Source organism: Choloepus didactylus, chromosome 3 (genome assembly GCF_015220235.1).
Source record: "Choloepus didactylus isolate mChoDid1 chromosome 3, mChoDid1.pri, whole genome shotgun sequence".
Taxonomy (NCBI): domain Eukaryota; kingdom Metazoa; phylum Chordata; class Mammalia; order Pilosa; family Megalonychidae; genus Choloepus; species Choloepus didactylus.
Genome location: NC_051309.1, coordinates 45,797,034 through 45,818,661, shown reverse-complemented (window position 1 = coordinate 45,818,661; position 21,628 = coordinate 45,797,034). Strand labels below are relative to the sequence as shown.

General features: G+C 39.3%; 2 protein-coding genes across 7 annotated transcripts in view; one reads left to right on the top strand and one right to left on the bottom strand.

Annotated features, from left to right (window-relative positions):
- The window catches only part of ATP8A1 (ATPase phospholipid transporting 8A1), a 254,190-nt gene extending 243,359 nt beyond the window's left edge, over positions 1-10,831 (top strand). For all 5 annotated transcript variants that reach the window (XM_037829701.1, XM_037829703.1, XM_037829702.1 and 2 more), the window contains 2 exons: positions 5,265-5,356; positions 6,445-10,831. In XM_037829701.1, coding sequence (XP_037685629.1) covers positions 5,265-5,356; positions 6,445-6,542 — 190 coding nt within the window. In that variant the 3' untranslated portion in view covers positions 6,543-10,831. The remainder of the gene's footprint in view (positions 1-5,264; positions 5,357-6,444) is intronic.
- Positions 10,832-15,073: 4,242 nt separating this feature from the next.
- SHISA3 (shisa family member 3) lies at positions 15,074-20,299 on the bottom strand. 2 transcript variants are annotated; one of them, XM_037828925.1, is made up of 3 exons: positions 20,227-20,299; positions 19,181-20,033; positions 15,074-16,566 (listed from the first exon to the last, which is right to left on the bottom strand). In XM_037828925.1, exons 2-3 carry the CDS (start codon positions 19,455-19,457, stop codon positions 16,127-16,129), a joined length of 717 nt encoding a protein of 238 aa, XP_037684853.1. In that variant the 5' UTR covers positions 19,458-20,033; positions 20,227-20,299; the 3' UTR covers positions 15,074-16,126. The 2 variants fall into 2 exon arrangements, with proteins under 2 accessions (XP_037684853.1, XP_037684852.1); XM_037828924.1 differs by lacking the exon at positions 20,227-20,299 and having other exon boundaries at positions 19,181-20,107.
- Between the last annotated feature and the right edge of the window lie 1,329 nt (positions 20,300-21,628).

Here is a 21,628-nt window from a genome sequence, read left to right as displayed (position 1 = left end):
GTGGTCGTCAGGATAAGCATAGTCCCTTCCAGCTACATGATATCTATGAAAGGAGAAAACTGCAACTGATGGTAAAGTCTTCATGCTAAGACATTCTAGGGCAGTTAAAGAAATTGCAGGTCTGATTTTACTACCAGGAATCTTAGAGAATAAGACTGATGTCAAATTTCAAAAAAGTTAACAAAATGTTAGAAAATGTGATTTCTGTGTATTCTAGCAATATCAGACTTCCTTCAGTTCCAAGACATTACGCTATTTTATACCCCCTAAGCGTTCATATACACTGTTTTCTTGTCTAGGAGCCCATACTGCTCTTACAGACTGGGCATTCCAGTTCCCAGCTTGCAAAACCCAATTCAGATGCAATGTCCTTAACTCTCCGCAGATGAAATTAATTAATTCCTACTCTGCTGTCACTGTATTTGTGTAAACTTCCATTGTTAAATTTATTGCATTGTATTACAATGTATTTCTTTACATGTACATTTCTACTAGTTTGAGCTAGTATGTCTTAGTCATGGCTCTAACCCAGCACCTAGCATAGAGCCTGGAACTTAGAGTAGCACTGGATAAATAGTCATTGAGTGAACAAATGGTTAAATAAATAGTTGAATGAAGGAAGCAATAAATGAGGGAATGAATGAAAGGATGAGTGAATGGATGGATGGAAATGGTGGAAGGATGGTTGTAGGTGGGTATGTGGATGGTTGAGTGATGGATGGTTAAGTGGTGGGTAGTGAATGGATGACTGAGTGTTGCGTGGGTGAATCAGTCCTGGTACCTGAGTTGGCGCCAATTTTATATTGGCTTTATTAAATAGCAATTAATTAAATATAACAGTGTAGGCACTACATAACTGTGTTGGTAGTCTTAATAAATAGTATAAGATGAAGTAATACTCTTTAAGGTCCCTCAGAAGTCCATTACATGATTTTATGTTCAAAATGAAAACTAATCATTAAGCATTGTTTTATAAAATTGAACAAATATGTTTTGCCTTCAGGTACTTTGCAATTTAAACAATACTAGAACACCTCTAGCCAAAATCAATTCATACACATTCTAAGGCCTTTGGCAGACTTCTTACCTTCCTTCTTACCTACCTTGTCCTGTATCTGAGTCACAGCAGTCTTCAAGAAAAGCTCCAGGTCCCCTGCATTTTATGACTTGGTTCCATTATTTCCACAACATGAATTTGAAGAAAATTAATCTTTGTTGAGAAGACTCAATATGCTAGCTAATGTCCTTATGCTGCTCATGCCGTTGACCTTCTACATGAAGCTTTGAGACTAAAGAATAATCTGTATTAATGGTTTTATGAATTTAAGACCATTTATAGTGTTTTATTTTTTCTACTTAATGTAAATGTTTACACATCTTACATCAGAAATGCTAAGTTTTTTAATATGGGTCCCCATCCCCCAATTGGGTATCTTACATATCTAGGATCATGTAACATCTTACCTTTTTAAAAACAAAACTGAGCTAAAAAAGAAGTAAACTTTAAAAACCCAAAGGTTTAAAATAAGGGCTTGTGGGTACTGTGGATTAATTGGGAAAAGATACTTATTTTTCAATCTCTTTTTTGTGTGTATGAAGCTATATATCTTACCAACAGGAAAATATGATAATGAAACTAATAATTTTTATTTCTAACTAGACATTAGCCCGCTTCTCATCATCAGCCATTACTAAACAGACTTTTAGCCCAACTTCTTCAGATCAGTCCTCATTAACTGGTTCCATCACCTTAGTTGGCCCATAGCCTTAGCTTTAAAGTAGAGAGTGGGGAAGTAAGGGGAGGTCATGTGGATGGTGATGATGGTCTCTCCAGATCTTTCTCTACATTGTTTATGTTAATGAAAAGCAATTTCAACATTGCCCCAGAATTAATAGGAAAAAACTATGCTTCTTGGTTTTTACACTGGATTTTACATCAATATTATATAAATCTCTTGGTGGGGTTTGAGAATAGAGGGATCTCTCAAATATTTTCCTCCAGCCTACTTTCATCACTATAATAACAATTTTGTCCAACGTTTGTAATGAAAAATGACAGAACAACAAAATGTCATGTTCTTCAGAGCAGGTTTTAGGCCTGTTGTATTCATCGTTCATCACCCCCACACCACCACCTAAAACAGGACAACTATTACCTGATACATATTAAAACATTCTTTGAATGAATGTTTATTTACTTTCTAGAGACCTGTTTTAATGAGTCAACCAAAATAGCTTGCCAAGCCAATATAAGGACAAATGTAAATTCACCACTCTTCAAAGATGACCACATGTTCCGGGACAGTAAATGGCTTTTTACCTACACTAACTTTTTTAGTGTTTCTAAACAAAATGTTATTTTAAAATAATATTTTTACACCTCAACTCCACCAAATATCTAAGCTGCAATAATTAGTAAGTTTGGAAATAAGGTAACAGTATTATATACAGTTGTATAATTGCATTAAACAGATTCATAATTTGTACAACTTGGTATATAAACAAAAGACCATAATAGATTGAGTAAAACCACTGGCCAAATCTTTTCCTTAAGTCTGTGGTTTTTCCAAAGGTTTGCAAAAAAGATGTGGTTTTAGTGAGAGGGTATCTTTGTGTCTAGTGGAAATATTTCTTCTCATACTGTGTTGGGTTGTTCAACAAAAACCAAATTTTTAATAAATCTCTCAATGTTATTGTTACCACAGTGTATTTTATAATATAACTTGATAGTATTGCCAGTACCCATAAGCATGGATCACATAGAATTGCATGCATGTTTAAATAATGAGTAATTCCCTAAGGGTAGAATAAGACTAGAGAACTACAACTCATCATCACTTATTGTTTATTAAGCATCCTCCCAAGAATAGCATTTTTATTCCATGGGAGGAACTCTGCTCAACAAGGACTAAAGCAAGACGTTCAGCATAGCTAAGGCAAACACAAAACAAAACAAAAACCCAACCTTACTTGTCTTCCTGCTAAAAACAGAGTGGGGACTTTATAAATTGAAACTCATATGTAGCAATAGATATCTCATGTTGTAATAAAGTAGAATGTAAACCAAGGCATCAAAAATGATCCTCACAAAGTATCTTCTGTTTCTGATTATCTCTGTTGTAGCTGATTTTTTAAATAAGAAATTCCTTGGGAATAGGGGGGTGGGGTGGCAGGGAGGGTATTAGAGGGGAAGGGACTGGCATCTTTGACTGCTTCCTAATTGCCACTCACTGTGCTGGGTGCTGTACATAACTCCCTGCATCCTCACAGTCTGCCTGGGTTACGTATTTGTCCTCTTGTTATATAGGAAAATGACTGAGAAAAAGGTTTCCCGAGAAAGAGACTTTGTTATTTCTGCTTTTATTTTTGAACACTGAACTTTAACTAGATGTAACTGCTGTGTGAGAGTATAACATTATAAGAACCATTACAAAACAAAATTATCTTACATATTGAGGTTGCCATAATATGTAGGATAAAATTCTCACATTTGCCTTCTTACCACTTTAGTGTTTTATTATTAAGGTATTACGCATTTAGAAAAGCGAGCATGAAACCTGGAAAATGTATTTGGGGAAGAAGAAGCTGCATAATGATACATTGCCATCCTCCAGCCGTCTGTGGTTATTTCAGTTTTAAACACCAGAGACTTCCCAGCACCTCGTCCACAGTGTTCTGCTAACAAAATCAGACCACCTGCTGCTAAAGCTGCGGACTTCCTCAAAGCAGTTACACATTTTAGTGTCCCTCAGGGTACTGGGGTCTGTAATGTTAGATCATTTAAAGAGTAGAATAGGAAAAGTGACTCCGTAAAAATGGCCCCTTCTCGTTCCCCATATCTGTTTATTTCACTAGCAAAAGCAAGTTTTACAACTATTTGCAGAACCACTGGAGTTTTAGATTAATTAGCTTTCTAGCCTAATGTAGCTAATTCCCAATGACAAAAAAGTATGTCTAATAAGAAGTGCCAGTTAACATCCCTTGACTTTAATAAATATGTATGGAGGATTATTACAAATGTCAACATTTCTAAATATTTTTCCTTCAAATTTTGCCTAAATGTTTATTTAATTATGAGTTCATTATGCAGAGGATCCTTTTTTTTTTTGGATATGATAAAGAATGTTTCAGAGTCTCAAAAAAATTTGGCAAAATACAGAGCTAACATAACTTACAGCGACTTAACTTAAGCTTTTATAGTAGGGAAAATACAAGATAGAAAATTTTCAACTGAGTCTGTTCCAGTGATTAAAACAAAATTGCATAAACATTTGCTGCAAAGCATGTGGATTACTTATTTGTTCCTCATACTTATGTTCTTTGATAGCAAAGTTTTATAAATCAACCAATGAAGAAATGGCTTGATTGAGAAGATTGATAATGTTTATAAGTGCATTTCAGAATTATTACTCAAATTCATTTATTCAACAAATATTTGAGCTCCCACTGTGTGAGGCACTGTTCTATGTGCAGTGGAAAGAAGCAGATGTATTATGTCTTGCAATGTGTTTTTAGAAATTAATAATTATATGGATTTGTATCTTTGGAGAAGACTATTCTCAAAATTTATTGAATTTTGAATTGAAAAAAAAATTTATTGAATTTTGAATTTTGAATTGAAAAATAAATTTTTCCCTGTCATTTTTCCTAGTATAACTATTTTCTGAAAATAGTTTATTTTAAAATGAAATTCAGAAACACATTTCATACCATATTTTTCTAATTTTGCTAATTTAAAAATCTAGGTAAGATTTCTTCTTTGCATAATTCTTAAGGATTCTTTAACATAGCTAAAATATACTTTGCACCAAAATATGTGCAAAGTATGAAAAATGCATGGTGATAATTAAGTTTTTTATTCTAAAAATTGCTATGTTTAGAATACATGCAATAAGTCAACCAGGTTTTTAGAAGCTAACACCACAACCAGAAGATTTTTTATTTTTTATTGATTGTGTCATGCAATTCTGTATCTCCATTTAACTTAAACGTAAGTGGGAGGTACAAAAATGTTACTTTTGATTAGAGTATTGGAAATAAGTTTCCTAATGTTTAGCTCTGGGAAAAAATAGCCTCAAAAGTGTCTGTCTAAATACTTGAAATCTCATTTCTATCTGGGAAAATAGGGTCAAAAGAATGGCTAGAATACAGATTTCTCATGCAATCTTTTGCTTAAGTCCACCCTCTCTTTGGTGGCCCTGTGGGCACTCTGGGGTCTCAGCCGAGTTGATAATTCATTTCGCACATTTGCACCTGCCCTGCAGCCTCACCGAGAGGGCACAATTGCTCAAGAATGTCTTTAAGAAGAACCACATGAACTTGTACCGGTCTGAATCGTTGCAACAAAACCTGCTCCGTAAGTATTTGAGTTCTTATTTTTCAAAAAATTCTCTGCCATTACTTCATCATACCATTTATCAGAGCAGTATTTTGACTTTAGGGGTATTTAACTCTTTAAAATGAACACCTGACTAAAATAGTCAGAGACCCCTTTGACCACAGCCGTCTAACTTTTTGGGAGCATTTTAAAATTTTAGTTTCACTTAAAGAAAGACAATATTTCCACATGCTCCCTGCTTCCTTACGACTTAGAAAGAATAGTCAAGTAAATCTTAACTCTTAAAAGCATTTGTATTGTATTTTTCTACTTGAATAACTTTGCAAGAGTTTTTTCAGCTTTCTTACAGCACGATGAAACATATTTTTCCTTTCAAAAATATTTATGAATATTTCGAGTTGTAAGAAATTTTTAGGTATCACCCCCTCTTAATGTTTCAAGGATCTAAAAAGAAATAAAATATATAAAGCCCTGTAGTAAATTTGTTTGTGTTGGTAATATATCTTTTGTTTCATGTTATTTCCACATGTAATTTATTTTGATTTATATATACTCATGTTTAATGCTTTTGTTCCTTTAACCTCACATGGCCTTCTCTAAATATGTGATCCAAAGACTAGAGAAAGCCATGAATAATTACCCGCCTTGGGGATCACTTCTTATCCCCACACCCCCTCCAACCATGTGGGGGCATCAGTGGCTTTATTTGTAGATGCTGAGAGCAAAGGAAGATGCTCCCTGAGGGAAGGAGACCCCTTTTCCACCACTAACATTCCTGTGTGTTTCTCCCCCCCTCCTCAGTTGTATTTCTGCCTTCCCTCTCACTTCACCTGGCACATATGGAAATACACGTGCCCGCTTGACTGCACCCAGTCACTTCCTCAAGTCGGAGGAAAGCAAAAATTAAATGGGGTGGACTGGAGACACTGAACAGAAAATCAAGGGGGCTTGAGGGCGCCTGCTTAGTCTGCGGGGAGCATAATATATAGCGTGATGCTGAAAGCAAGCATTTGTTCCCCAAATTAGAAAATGCATATTCAAAATGCAGAATAAGGGATTTCCAGCACTTTCGTGATGATAATTTCTGTTTTATCGTTAATCTACAGATGGGTATGCTTTCTCTCAAGATGAAAATGGAATCGTTTCACAGTCTGAAGTGATTAGAGCATACGATACCACAAAACAGAGACCAGAAGAATGGTGATGGAGAATGGCTGAGAAGCAGACTCTGCTACATCTCTCAGACCAGCTTCCACGTCTTCACTGGAATCTGCTGACCGACTCCAGTCTGGTTTGCGTGGGGAGAGGTGGATCTGAGCTCATCTCATTGACTGACATTCAGATTCATGTGTATTTATAGACATAAGCACTGTGCAACTCTACTGTAACACCATCTCTCCCAGATTTTTAAAAGTATTTGCTAAGTCCCTGTAAACAGAAATTGAAATGACCTTGTATCCGGCCAGAGTGCTTTCTTAAATTGAGGAGAGGTCAGTGCTCTTAGGCCTTCACTCTAGGCTGTAACTATCAATTTATTAGACATACCATGAGGCGACCAACCATTTAAAAATTCTACAGTGGTGTATTAAGTTAAAGGAACTCTTGATATCCAGAATTCAGATTTCAGGATATGCTGAAAAAAAAAAAAAAAAAAAAAAAAAAAACAGCCTTCTTAAGAAACTGACTCACCTTACTGAGCAAAATTTCTAAACAAGGCATTAATAAGTGTTGTGTGAAAAATTGTCTTGATAAATGTTTGCCAAAGAAGTTCCGTAAGTGTATTTCTCATTCAGTAGTCATTTGCCCAGAAATTTAAAAGAAAATTTAATTCCAGTTCTGCTGTGAGATCTGCATGCTTGACTTTTCAAATTTAAGAGTGATTTGCAAAAATGAGTATTTCAAGGCATTTGCTACTAAAATCTGTGATGTTGCACCTTTGGCCTTAAAAATGCTTCTTGTTTGTCTTGTTAATTCGTTCAAGTTAGGGGGCACACATGTTAATGTGACTCTGTTGTTTTGTTACAATACTGATTTTTGATATTGTATTTATGTCTCTCAGTCATTCCTGATAAAGGTTTCATCATCCCTGAGATTTTTCTAAAAATCTGGCTTCTGCTCTAGATTGATTTATGTCATTTTGTCTTCAAGTTTCTTCTTAAGAAAAATATGCTTACATGTTTATTTGGGATTTCCAAAGCTTCTGTCAAGTGTTTGGAATCACATATTGGATAAATGCGTGGGCTTTCGTAATGTCCATAGGCTCAGCATTTGTAATGTGTTTATGTTCTCCCTATTTGTTTCCACTAAAGTTTCCTGCTGTCTTAGGTAGCACAGCCGGTATTAGAGTGACTGCCCCTCTGCTTAAGACTGAGAATTGTTTCACAGTTCACTTTGTCAAGGAGTTCCTAAAATTAGTCACGTGCTGTAATTGGGACAAGTAAGTTATACATTTCCTCATTTTAAAAACTCACCTGTTGTACTCAAGGTTATAACTTAATTAACAAAGGCTGTTTTTTCATTTTGAGTAGGTATCATTAATATGTTTAAAAATGTATGTTGAGTTTAATTATTTTCAGCATTTCCAAAACATCTCCTGAAAATGCCTGTTTTGCTACCCACCAATAAATGATGAGGGCTGTTTTAAAAACCACAGTTTCTACACTCTTAAAAATATTGCTTTCATTTTTTAAAAAACAAAAAGGAATTTTAGTTTTCAGATACACTTCAGAGAGTGAAGCAAACATTTGCCTTTTATTCAAAAGCCTGTTTGCCTTTAAGTGGACTTACCAGCAAAATAGGCAGAGCTTCCTTTTTTTTTGAAAAAAAAAAAAGGGCGACTAGAATTGTGAAGAGAGGTGGTTTTCTGAATCACCCATGAGTTTAATGTTACATCCTTTTTTTCTTAATCTAGATTTATAATTAGTATATACATCCTTTCCTTCACTGTATCTTCAGCTATTTAGTTACCAGTATGCCTCCCACATCTACAAATTGTAACACTTACATAATTTTAATGTAAAGGGAGCAAGGAGTTTACATACTTCACTTCCTAGAGTCTTCCCATTTGATGTTCTGAATAAGGGAATTGTGAATCAAAACATCTAGCAAGACCACCTGTTTAAGAATCTAAGGTCATCTTCAAAAGTCTAAAGTCGCAGGCTTTGTCTACCAATTAGATATTCAAAGCAGCTTTTCTTGGGCCTCCCAGTCGTGATAGTTGAAGTCGAGCCACAAAAATAAAAAAACAGGAATGAGGTACAGGAATGAGGTGCTGTAGCTCATAGTTACAGCAAAGAGCTGCTGCCATTGGCCCTCAGCTTGTCAGTGGCAGCCTTCTTAAAAATTTTAACATCAAAACATTGTGAATATAACAGAACTGAATTTTCAAGAAAACTTAATGTATTCTTTTTATCTTGAAACGTTTGTTTCTTCAACATGACGCTTATGGCTAATAAGTGAATGTATAGGATCACAGCGTGAAATGTGACTAATTTATGCCCTTTTGTCCTATAGTCCTATTTTTGAATGATCAGCATTGTCATTCTCTGCTTGTTACTGGGGGGCAGGCTGGGGGGGGGGGACAGTGAGAGTTTAATCTCCTTGGTAAAACTTAAAATACACCATTGCAATTGCAGTGACTTTGTAGTGTTAGTTTAAATTCCAGAAAACCTTCTGTGTGTTTTTTAACCTTCCTAATAGAGGAAAAAGTAACACGATTTTACCAGGATTACAATAAAGAGTTGAAGTGACTTTTAATATGTATTTTCTGAAATAAAGGGACGTGTCCTCTTCAATTAAAAAGTCCCTTGTAAGGATGCTGGCAAATGCTGACACGGTTGCTTTACAATGTTTACAATTCAGAAGTTATTACTTACTGTGGACGCTCCTCATTCATTTAGCATTGAGAAGCTGAAAGTTGCTTCTTTAATATTGAATAGTAAACAGTGGTATTGATCATGGACTTGTAAAATGTTATATTTATACATATAAAAATATATTGATGTCTCGCACCCAGAAAGATGCTATATGGCAGAAATTATGAGCATAAAAATGGTGTTTCTCAGGAAGTAAATTTGAAAATTATGTTCATGGCTCCTGCCCTCCCACCCCATTCTGCATTCTAATGTGAGACTGCTTCAGCAGTATTGCTAACTTAATGGAAAACTTTTTCTAATCAAGTCAGGTGTACATGTATTCTAAATAATGTTAGCCATTTACATGAATTGTGTGGTCTTTAAATGGAATCAGTGTTTCCTTGTAACTTCCAGGGAAAACGAGTTAGAGAAACCAGTATATGTTTATTCTGATCATTACATTTTAGATTTTAATTTTGCAATTCAGCATTCTAATATCCAAAATGAAAGTCACATGATAATTTGTTCTGCGTTGTATACACTGTTCAACACTCACAAGCTGTCATTTAAAATGTTCTTTCGGGAAATGAATGCTAGCTAGAAAGTAATAGATTGTATATTTGCAGTTTTTAAATTATTTATAACAGTGTCATAATTATTACAAAGCTAAATAATCATTAGTGTTTATTTTTGTGTGGTTGCTCTTTGATAGTTCCTGGTTTTAAAGCCTATTTCATCAAATAAATCTACATTCTTATAAATAATCAGTGTCCACAAAATTTTCCAAGAAAAATGCTTACCCTGTTCATATCACATGGACCAGGTCTGTGGAATTCTTTTTGTAAATTACTTAATGTAACACCATGCTGTGTGGTGCCTAATAAATGCTTTCCAATGATGAACATTTCTATAATGCCTCTTAAAGATACCTAGTCTGATTTTTCTCACATTAAAATAACTAGTCAGTTGTGAAACTTAGTTGTATTTTGCTGCATTTTAATTAACCTTCAACAGCTATTAAAGTGGAATGTAAGTTAAATTTTGAAGGAAAGGAAATGAATGTTTTCCGTTTTTGTCTTGATTTACTTTCTGTATGAGAGCAGCTGTGTTTTTGATGGGTTTATGGTTTGCATGAAATATTTAAAAGTGATCTAGGCCAATGCATGACTATTGCTGTAAATCTTTATGTTGATTTCTGCCTTATAAAATTCTTTCATGGCCTACCTGAAATTTAATTTTCAGTGGACAAATTAATTGGTCCTCTGCACAACTTTTTTTTCATATGTAAATTATTTTACAAATTAATTTGAACAAGTTTAATTGAATCTTTTGTTTAGCTTGCCTCTAAGAACTTTCTGTAAAAAAGGTTCACAAAATTTGTCAGCAAATAAATCTCCCTTAAATAGGAAAAAAAATGCTAGATTTCATATTTGCTTACTTTGAGTTAATAGCAACTTGTCATAGGTTAATCTGTTCTTGCGAAGATGTGAGCAGAATATTAAAATATGCATATTTTTTATGTTTTAGAATAGAAGCCATAAATGCAGTGAATACTGTTTGTTCAAATACTTCAAGCTTCATTTTTGACATTTTGAAGGTTATTAGGTAAAAAAAAAAAAAAGGCAGCCACAGAAGGGAGCTACTATGGAAAACTACAGTTTGCATTAAAGATGAAGTAGTATTTCCAGCTCCATGAGAAACCATTCCTGATGAAACTGCTGTAGAAATTCTGACGCTGCATGAGTGGAGAGTTTTGAATCTGTGATTATAGTAGTTTTCTCAGGTTTGTTTATTTCAATGTTCAATGCACTGTGTTTAATAAATAGTTATTTAAGTTGAGTGGCATTCAGTTCTATGCAGTGTTACATGTCATTGGCCTTTTGTGAGTGTGCATGTTTTAAACTGCAAATTTTAAACATTTTGTCCTCTAATTGTTATTAAAAATGAAATAAACTTTACCATTACATAAAGAAAATTGTTGCAGTTTTGATTGCTAGTTTCAAAAACTATATCACTTTATAAAACCTTCATAACCTACTTTGACTACAGTCTGAGAAGGTATATCCATTTAATAACTTTTTAACCTGTTTTGTTTGCAACTCTAGTGATACATAAAATATCCCCTTTTTTTATCCAGCCAAATGAAACATGAAATGGTATATATTAACTCTAATTTGGGAGGAGGAATAGCTTTGATAATTAAGTATCAAAAAATAATTTTCTAATAAAAGTACTCTATTTTGATTCTTCTGTAAGAAAAGCTTCCTGGGATTGTCCCCATTACATATTAAATCAGCTTGCAAGTAAACAATTCATGCTTCATCCTTATCCTTTCATATAGGATGAGAATCTTAAGTTTTATAAACCTACTAATTTTTAAGTTCATGAGAAAGTGGTCACGGTTAGCCAATAACATTAGAAGGAACTAATATGAAATAATAAAATTGAGCATATAAGACAAAACTCACAGGAAACATCAGAAATCGGTAGATAGCTTTATCAAAAATAAATGTCCTTTGGTTAAAAAAAAAAAAAGGAAAGAAAGAAAAATGGCTGAAGCTACAGTTTGGTAACCTGAAAGAGTAGGATTCGTTCATATTGAGGCCCTGGAGAAAAATTTGAGGAGCCCTTGGCTTTATTAGAATGAGGTCAAATGTGCTTAGCTGTCTGGGGTCCCTTGTCCTCTCCCACAGTTTCCAGGGACACAGATTAGGTGTGGGTCCCCCTACAAAACCACAGCGAAAGAATTTACAGTAAAGTTACCTCTGCATTGTATATGATTGTAATTTGCACATTCAGTTCTATTCCCCTTAAAGCACTGTTTATACTGACTGTAGTTTTAAGATGCCTCTAATGAAGAAAAGCAAACTAGAAATATATTGCTCATTAATTCAATACGTCATCCCCATTTCAGTTTGTTTTTATATGCTTAGGGCATCTCTAACTTAAAGCTCCTATTTCAGTAACACTCGGCTACCTCATTTTAATTAGGAAAAACCTTCCTAACCTGGATAATTTCCCAGGTAGGCTAATAAAAACTGTTGGGATATATGAATTTTTTTTTACCAATTTTTATTACTTTCAAGTACAAACTATGTAACCAGCAATTCAAATAAAAATTTCCTGTCAGTATAATCTCATTAAAACTAATGTTTCATTGCAGTCTTAAAATACACATAAAAATATGTTGATAGCTTCTTCCCTTAATAGTTTAACAAGTCCATGAATCCTTATTTTTCCTGAAGATGTTCTAAATAAACTTTTTAGATTGTGCAAAGGTAAACTGATCCCAACCCAGTGAAATGGGTACCAAATTGCTAATTGCTACTGTGTATATCTTCAAGAAGCTTTTTGGTTATCTCATTTTAGAAAATTTCCTATGGATTCAAGTCAATCTGGTAAGTTCTCTACCATGACAAGTAGCTGATAGTAACAACAATAGAGAGTTAACAGGTGAGCAAAATAAGCAAAAATCTATCCATATAAACAAAGGAATATCTGTTTGCTGGTTTTGAAATGAATAACCATTTTTAAAGCAAATTTACTATATTAAAATACATTTTTCTAAGGCAAAACATGAAATAAATCTACAGGCACATAATGAATCCTAAGTGTTGTTTTATGGATTCGTTTTCCCCTACATGACTGTGCGCCTCACACACTTTTATAAAGCACTTACTATAAACAAGTATTTTTTGTCATTCCATATCTGTAGTAGACAGTGGCTTCTTAGTCAGAACTGCTTCTTATTCACCTTGATATTCTGAAACCCTAGCACAGTGCCTGACCCAAGCACTGTTCAACAAATGCTCACTGAATGGAACAATGCCTAGAAATCTATCACAGGATGGCCTTTTTACATTGGAATTGAATATTATCATCATGTACGTAGCTTCCAGAGAGAAATTCAAAGACATACAATATGCCGAGTGCACAAGGACGGGATATGATTCAGTGCCACTGAATGCCTTATCACAATAAGGTACACAATATCTCCCTAATTTTAAGTAGTCTGCGGCCAGTTGGGGAATTCTAAAGAGAGGAAGGCTGCAGACAAGAGCCCTCTATTAATTCCTTAGCATTATTCTGCTTAATGGACGTAGACTACTCCCCAAGGGATGGCAAGTAAGTGTAGCTACTAGAGAAAGTAACTGGATGGAATTCCATATGAACAGTTCTGCCCCTAGAGTGCATTTTTGCATTGGGCAGGGGCATCTTTGGCATTAGAATGTTTGGAGGTGCAAGGGACAGGTTGCTACTGGAATTCATTGGATGGGACTTGGTTATAACAGAGATCCTGCAATGCATGGGACAGTCCATGCAACAGAATTGAGGTCCATCTTACATGACTTAGGACATCCCACTATTCAATTCAGTGAAAGACCTAACTCCGTTTTACCTATAAAGCATTTCTTTGCACTACCTTAACATACACTGAATTTTCCAGACATATAACTACTGTGTAAATAAAAGGAAATTAAGCTGTGCTTTGTTTGGAAAATCACATGCAAAGCAGCAGCGTGACTATAGGGTTTGAGTTGCCAGTCTAACAAACCTACATCAGTTTGCATTTGAATCTGTCACATCATGGTTGAGACTACATAAGGGGTTAGCATCTGAGTCCTTTGTGAAGTCTGCCCAAGACTTTTATTTCTTTCTCTTTCCTGTTAGGGCACTGTGATGATTTTTTAAATTACATGTGCAATGAGTTATCTATGAATTTCATTTTCAGACAGTAAATGGACATGACAAAGTATTTGTTTTAAAGGAGAGATCATTGGGCCCAGCAGCATTGGAAATTACTTCCTTTCTTAAAGGGAAGGACTGGACCTCATACTCAAAATCTCCAGCAGATTTTGTGCACAGAGGGCATCAGAACCTCAAAGCAGGTGTTCCCCTGATAGTTGAATCTGTTTGGAGATGCCAACTCCATACTAACTAGCTGTGGGACCTTGGGTAAGTTACTTTACCACTGTGCCTTGTTTCTAAATCTGTAAAATAGAGATTATAATACTTCCTTGTTAGGTAGTTTGAAGGACAAAATGAGTTAATACATATAAATACTTAGAACAGCACTTGGCTTATGATAAGAGCCCAAAATATTTAGCTGAAAAATATAAAAGCAGCAGCATACAGCAAACATGAGTCTAATGATGCAGACTAGAACATGCTCACAAATGTTCATTTATGTTCAACCTGCCATACCTTCTTTCCTTCTTTCTTTCCTCTCATAAGATATTTTGAATAATTTGGGAAGTCAGGCCACTGTTAGATACAGGAGAAAGCAGGAGACCAGAAGTCAGAGGCCCCTCTGCCATTACCCTGGGCAAAGGCACGATATCTTTGAACGTGTTTCCTCAACTGGAAAACAGAGGCAGGGCCAAGGGGCTCAATCATGTTGGAATTCTACCTCTAACCAGCTATATTTGAAAGGAACTGTTAAGAATGACTATGATAATATGAATTTCACATAAAACCTGGACTCCCAAGCCATACCCCCAGGGACTAGGCAGGTGACATAAATGGAGGTGAGCAAGCTGGGGAGGCCGAGGAGGGTGGCAAATGGCAGGTGTCCTGTCCAAAGAAGGCTGGCCTGTCCCTGCTGCAGGGCAGGCTCTGTGAGCCACTCTTCTGACCGTGTGTCTGAGAAGCCAGAAATCCAGATTCTTACGAGAAATGTCCTGAATTTTACATCTGGGCAGGCCAAAAGTCACATCTCAGGGCTGTATCAGTCCACAAATCGAGACCACTATAAAAATTCACTTCCTCAGCTGCTTTCACAAACGCTGATACAGAAAAACAGCTTTCTAATGCAATTCAAAATCAAGGTAGGATACATGTATGTGTTAAATAAAGACATTTCCTTTTATTGAATAGCAAGGAGTATCATTAGAGAGGTAATATGAAGTGCTTTGATTTAAAATTTCAAATAGATTTCATGAAAACATAAAGTATTTCATTCATTCAAACCCAGCAGGATATATGTGGTCATCAGACATGGATTCAGTGACACTATATAATGTTAGATGGTTATAGCCAATAGCTGGACTTTGAACACCAGAGTTATTAACATAAAAAAAATTACAGTGTGACTACTAAATAATTAGTACCGTCAATGTGGTAAATACATTAAATTACAAATCTTTACATTTGTACATAACTCATTTTACAAATAAATGCTTTAAGACCCAGCTGTCCAACTTTCATTTAAACATTAAATGCTGCTGAACAAAAAGTCTGAAATAAATACTCCCTCAGGTGGGTGGTGTGATGCTTTTACATAGGATCTGTGTTACAGTGAATATCTGAGTAAATATCTAAAACCTTAAACATCTCATATGGTTATTCAAACCTGGTTTTCTGGGTGGACTCATTTTAAGCAAAATTTAGTTATTAATTTTTAAAGTAAATTCCCATCATGCTAGTATTATTCATGGTTAGGTTAATCCCCAAATCATAAATAGATTATTCACTGCCCCCTCAGTTTACTTAGTTATTAATTTTTTAAATGAATCTTTGATTATTACAATCAGGTATTTTTCTTTATCTATGTATACATTTATTGAATTACAACTCAATAAACACCTTATGTTGAAAAAGGAACTTTTCTAAGCCCTTTTCTAAAACGTATAGCTGAGTATTCCAGTAAAACATTTTCAGACAGTTTACTTCTTTAAAGTTGAACTGCTGCATATTTTGAGTGAAAGTAATGTAAGTTGAAATCTGATGACCACCATGTGTTCGAAGCCAGAAAGCCGTTACCTAACATGGATATGTCAAGATTGGAGCCAGGAACCTAAAGAGCAGCAGGTGCACTTTCCTCCATGACACTGCTCTGTTTAAGGGGAATTTCCTCAGAAATGCACGTGACAATGGCAGCAGCATTGCACCTGTCCACCATTTTACTATGGGGTGGATTCATGGCTGGGGCCAGTCAACTGGAACTGAAGTCTGGGCAGCTCTTCCCAGGCAGAGGGGGCTCCTGCTGGAGGGGGTAAGCAAAGTATTGGGGTGACACCAAGAAACCAGATGGCTGGGTCAGGTGGATTGGGTGGCCAGTGGTATAAGGTGGGGGTGGTGAGGGCACCAGGCAGCCTGGCTCAGCCCTGGCAAAGGAGAACCGGCGGATGGAGCCCCCCGTGGAGCTGGAACTGGTGGCTGTGCTGGATTGCCTAGAAGGTGCCCTGAGGCTTGTGGAAGTCAAGATCATGGGCAGGGTCTCTGTCTGATAGCTGCGCAGCGAGAAGCGGATTGGTTGCTGCGAGGGCTCCTTGGGTCTCAAGCAGGTACAGCAATAAATCGCCACTAAAGAGCCCAGGATGATGAATGCGATGAAGATGGAGCCGACGATCAGGAAGGGGACATAGACAGGCTCTAAAAGGCAAAAAACAGACATACACAGATGCTCGACAAGGGTCTCCCAAACTGCAGGCTCTGCTGGGGCAGCTCAGGTTTGGGAGTGGGGTTCTCAGTAATACTGCTGCTGTCAGGTCAATTTTCAGACCTTGTTACTCGTAACCTCTGAAGTGCAAACTGTGATGATGGAATATTCTGGCTACTCCTAGTGGGGGAGGAAGCAAGCTGATACTGTAGTCTCTGCTAGCAATTAGCACTCCTATTGCACATCTGGAAATCAGAAAAGAACGGAATCTATCCTCCTGTCCATGCAATGGAGGGAAAGGGTGAATCTGGGGGGTTACTATAGCTCTGGCTTTAAATCCAGGTTTTAGTAGTTTTATCACTGTTGGGCATTTAGGGCTTTGACCCATCTCTTAGACTGAACTCCACCTCCCATCCAATAATCTCCAATCTAAGCAAAGAAGCCCAGACCTGTTAAATGAGACCCCCAGGAGAGGGGGACTCTGGAAAGAACAGTATAAAGAAATTCATAGTGGGTCCCAATTTACTGTGTTTCCTACCTTGTCATAAATTGTCAACTACCATCACCTCTTTCCAGAAATGGTTTGGGATGCCTACTCCAGCTGCCACACCTCGGTCTCTCAATTCCCTCCAATCTCTGGAAGGGTCAGGCTGAACCTCGGATAGACCAGGATGCAGTTCTTGATGTTGGCAGCACAGACTGTTTATGGAGCATCCTTCAAACAGAGCCAAACCCAGCTTCCTCCTCTATTTGCATGGAAGGCATAAACCCTAGAGGCATCACCTGGACAGTTCTCCAGGTATCTGCCCTGACTGAGAGCCACACTGGACTTATCCCGAATTAGAAGTAGAAGGAAGAAAATCTGCACTAAAATCCTGTATGCCTGGCTCTTCCTTATTCATTGTCTGATTCAAGTCTCATAAAGAGCCTGTAAGTTGGGCATAATAAGCTTGATTTTCCAGATAAGGAAACAAACCAGAGAGCTTTTTACTTTCCCAAAGACATACAGTCATTGAGTGACAGGTATCTAATCAACCCCCAAGATCTGTCCACTCCTAGGGGTGAAATTTTCAGTGTACCACCCACTCTCCCATGTTTAGTAGCACCCATGTGGAAGGCAAGGGGAAAGCCAACTACCACTTACTGATTCATGCACTCATTTGATCCTAACTTCTTAGAGATGCCCAGAACAGTTATGTAACTTGCCCAAGGTTGCACAGCTAGCAAGTAATAGAGTGAAGGTTCATCTGGGTTTGCCTGGTCCCAGCCTTAGTGAGTGCAGCGATGTCTCCTATTCCCTGCTGTTCTCTAAGATGAATGAGGACGCTCCGAGGCCCTGGCTACAGTCAGGGCAATTATATTTACACTGCTGGGAGGAAAGGAACCCCCCCGGGTGCTGGACTGAAGCCCTGGGGAACGGTCTGTATTTTTCTAACAGACCAGGATGATGTGGAGCTCTATACTTTCCATTGAGTATTTTTTTCCTCCAGAAACCACTTCCCCAACTCCTTTATCTTGGAAAATTTAACCCCCAAAGTTAAATTCCTTGAGAGTCTAATGGAGCGCTAAAGGAGAGCAGGCTCCCATTTCCTCTGAGTTATAAGTCTCCTCGGGGGCCCCCTCCTGCACCATTAATTCTCTCTCCAGCCCCTCCTCGCCTTTCTCCGGGGACCTTCACTCGTCGGCTTCAGACCTCCGCTCTGGTGTCCTGGGGTGTCACCCGCTCTCAGCTCCGCCGGCTCCTCCGGTTTCCAGGTCATAAAACCATCGCCTCGAGCTCTAAAGTGTTTGCTTGATATTCCGATTCAGGTGGAAAACTTTTTTTTTTTATTTTTTAGGTGTAAAGTTCCCTGTCTAGGTCGTGATTTATTCGGCTCTGAAGTGAGCGGAAATTTGACCCTTGTTTTCCGATGTGAGACTAGGGAGCGGGGAAGCTCCTGGGACCCTGGTTCCTAAATCTCCACCTCGAGAGTCTGGACATTTCTGAAAGGCATGACAATAGGGGGTGGGCCAAGAGAAAGTAATTCGATGCAAAGAAATGAAAGGAAATCGGGAGAATGGGGCAGAGGCTTAGAAACGCTACCAAAGGCGAAGGGGTGGAAAGAACGTGGCTGAAGTTCTCCAGTTCTGCGTGCTGGGAATGAGCGCACAAGAGTTACGTTCCCGGAGTGGTAGGCACTTCCCGAAGCTCCTAGAGTGACTTGGGCGCTCAATGAAGTGCTCTTACCACCCCTGAAAACCCTAAGCCCAGACTGGCACTGCCCCCACCGCCTTTCCTCGCATTGCGGGGGCTCCCAGGAGTCCCAGCTGTTTTCCCCAAGGCTACCCGCGCCAGCCCCGCGGTCCCCTCTGTCCCTTACAAACTCTCCCTTGGGCCAAGCCGCGGAGACGGCGTGTGGTGGGAAGCGGGAATGCAAAGGAATGGGGTCTCCCGGAAGTTGAAACGCGACTGCCCACTTGTCCTTTGATTCCCCCACTTTACGCACAGGGAGAGGGGCTGCGCACAGATCCAGGAAGGCCAGGTGCGTCCTCCCGCCCTCCCGCTCGCGCAGCTCACACAGTCTCCAGGAGGCTAGCGGTGACCGGCCTCGAGGGCCACGCACTTACGGGCGGTGATGCCGGGGTGCTCCAACTCCCCGCGGTCGTTGGTGCAGCCTCCCTGCTCCAGCCTGGCGTCAGCCGCGGCGCAGCAGTAGCGCAGCGCGCAGGAGCCGCAGCAGATGGTGGCGTCCAGCGTGTCGAAACCCTCCGGGCACTGGAAGCCCTCGTGATAGTTGCCCTGCACGTCCACCCAACCATGGCAGTACTCTCCTGACTGCTGAGCGCCCGCCGGACCCCAGCGCAGCCAGCCTAGGAGAAGGCAGAGTGCCAGCAGCGCCCCCATCGCCGCAGGATGCCCTGGGCGGCGGGGAGGGGAACACAGCTGGAGAACGAGGGGCCGAGCCTGGGCTCGTGGACCGGGCGACTCCGGACGCACCTCGGTTCCGCCTCCCCGGGCGGCGAGGCCTCTTCCGCGCGGGTTAGCAGGGGCCGGGGAGGCGGCAAGAACAGCAGAGCGGATTTTGGAGGCCGGGGGTCAGCATGGTGCACGGGGGCGTGTTGGCGAGGGCGCCCGGAGGGACCGCGGGAGGCGCCGGCCGAGGTTGTTGCTGAGGCTGCTGCTGCCCTTTGCCCGGCTCATAGCTCTCTTGGCGCAAGGGGCGCGCCAACCCCCCTGCTACCTTCCTCCCCACCCCTCACAGGAGCCGTCGCGCCCAGAAGTGGCAGCTGCAGGGCTGCACAGCACCCCGACTCGTGGGTCCGTTGCGGAGCCGGTAGGGAAAAGACTTTCTCACGTGCGGGTCCCGGGGACTAGCTGCCGCTCAGCCCCGCCCGTCTGTTAGGCGAGTAGGAGTAGGCCCGGCAGCAACCAAATACAAACGGCCTCTCCGGCTGCTGACAGCTCTGCCTGGAAGGCGTCCTTTAAAAAGGAAGAGGGAGGGGAAGACAGCGAGGGTTAAAAGAGTCCGCCCTCCTGGGTCGTGCCGCTGGAGCTAATCACCAAGCGCGCGGCGCGGGCCGCTGTGTCCTTTACGCTTTCTGGTTCGAGCTCCATCCTTTGCATCTGCGGGCCACCCCCGCCCACCGCACTCCCTTAGGACTTGAATCTAAACCTGAGAGGATCAGGCCATGCTCCCCCAACTCTCACATAGCCCAGAAAACTCCGCAGGATAAGAGGTCTCCGGCTTTCTGCATCTATCCACGCGCGTTGGTGCGCGGGTCCAGACCCACGTTTTCCCTTTTATGGATGCAACAAAAACAAGCCTGGTGGCTGAGGTCTGTCGAATCATCTGCCGCCTGTTGCACACATCCGGACTCGTTCCTGGGACGCTGGTTTTAAGGGTTCAGGACGGATACCATAATTTTTTAGGGGTCGCCAACATTTGCCCTGAGCTTGCCACCTTCGTTTCCACTTTTTTTCTGGGTGCAACAGCACAATTACACAAATATACGAGCCCTCACACTCTCTCTCCCACGCCTAACCCGCACGCCGCTGGTTGAAGAGTAGCGGGTCACCTCTACCAGCCGAGGGCAGCTCGCAAAACCTCAAAGAGCATGACTTCTCTGTTCACGCTGGCAAAGGAAATAAAGGAACAAAATTAATGAATTGAGTAGATCTGAACTTCTGTTCGGGCAAAGAAACACATTGATTTAAATGATATGTCCCCTGAGTGCCATTTTCAGGGGCACTTCTCCTTTCGTTACGTAAGTGCCTTATGAAACTGGTATTATGTGAAACCTGGGCTTAACTTAAGAATTTATTTTTACTGCATCCTGAACTTCCTCTCATCGTTTATTGATATGTGTGACTATGTTCGGCGTATCTCAACCTATGTGTCAAACGCGCTGAATGCCCGTGTCTCTGATTTAGATGTTGGCAAGTTGAGGGAAACAAAAGGAACAAAGTGTGCTGGTCACCAGCAATAAAAGCGTGCGGTCAAAAGCATTTATCACGCCCGTAGCTTCCTTATTGTCCCAGTGGGTCTAGAGAACAACGATTTCTTTTCTAAAATCTAAGTTAAAGTATATTCCAAGTAAAGATTTACTTCTGATTTCTAATTCTAAATATTGGGATTAGCTTTCAGTTATAAGAATGGAGAGTAAATGTCCAATTTTGCACATGTTTAGACGGACTGTGTAAATATTTAACTTTATTGCTGTCCTGGAAATAGATATTTATTGGGACAATAATAATAAACTAGTAGGTAAAACCGAGTTATGTTTGAGCTTTTATCCACAAACAGTGGACAGTTTTTCTTCACTTAAAGAATTTAATTTAAGCATATGGAAAATTGTTTTACAGAAATTTCTTGAGTACTGTGTTTTTATTTACAAAAAAGAAAATTGCCAGACTTGAAGGTTTTTTTTTAGTTGTCTTTAAGAAGTATTGCTTGGATTGTAAATACATCCTGAGCAAGTAAGGAGAAAACTTATTTAGGAACAAACAAAAGTGAGATATATTGATCATAAGGTGATAAAACTAGGAAGACATGTTTACTGCTAATAAGTTTCCCA

What these genes read in the sequence shown, in the direction of transcription:
- SHISA3 (XM_037828925.1), bottom strand. Translation starts at nt 19,457, where the DNA reads ATGGGGGCGCTGCTGGCACTCTGCCTTCTCCTAGGCTGGCTGCGCTGG. An exon ending in GCACCCCGGCATCACCGCCC is followed by an intron (nt 16,567 to 19,180) that starts GTAAGTGCGTGG and finishes TTTGCCTTTTAG; the next exon opens with AGCCTGTCTATGTCCCCTTC.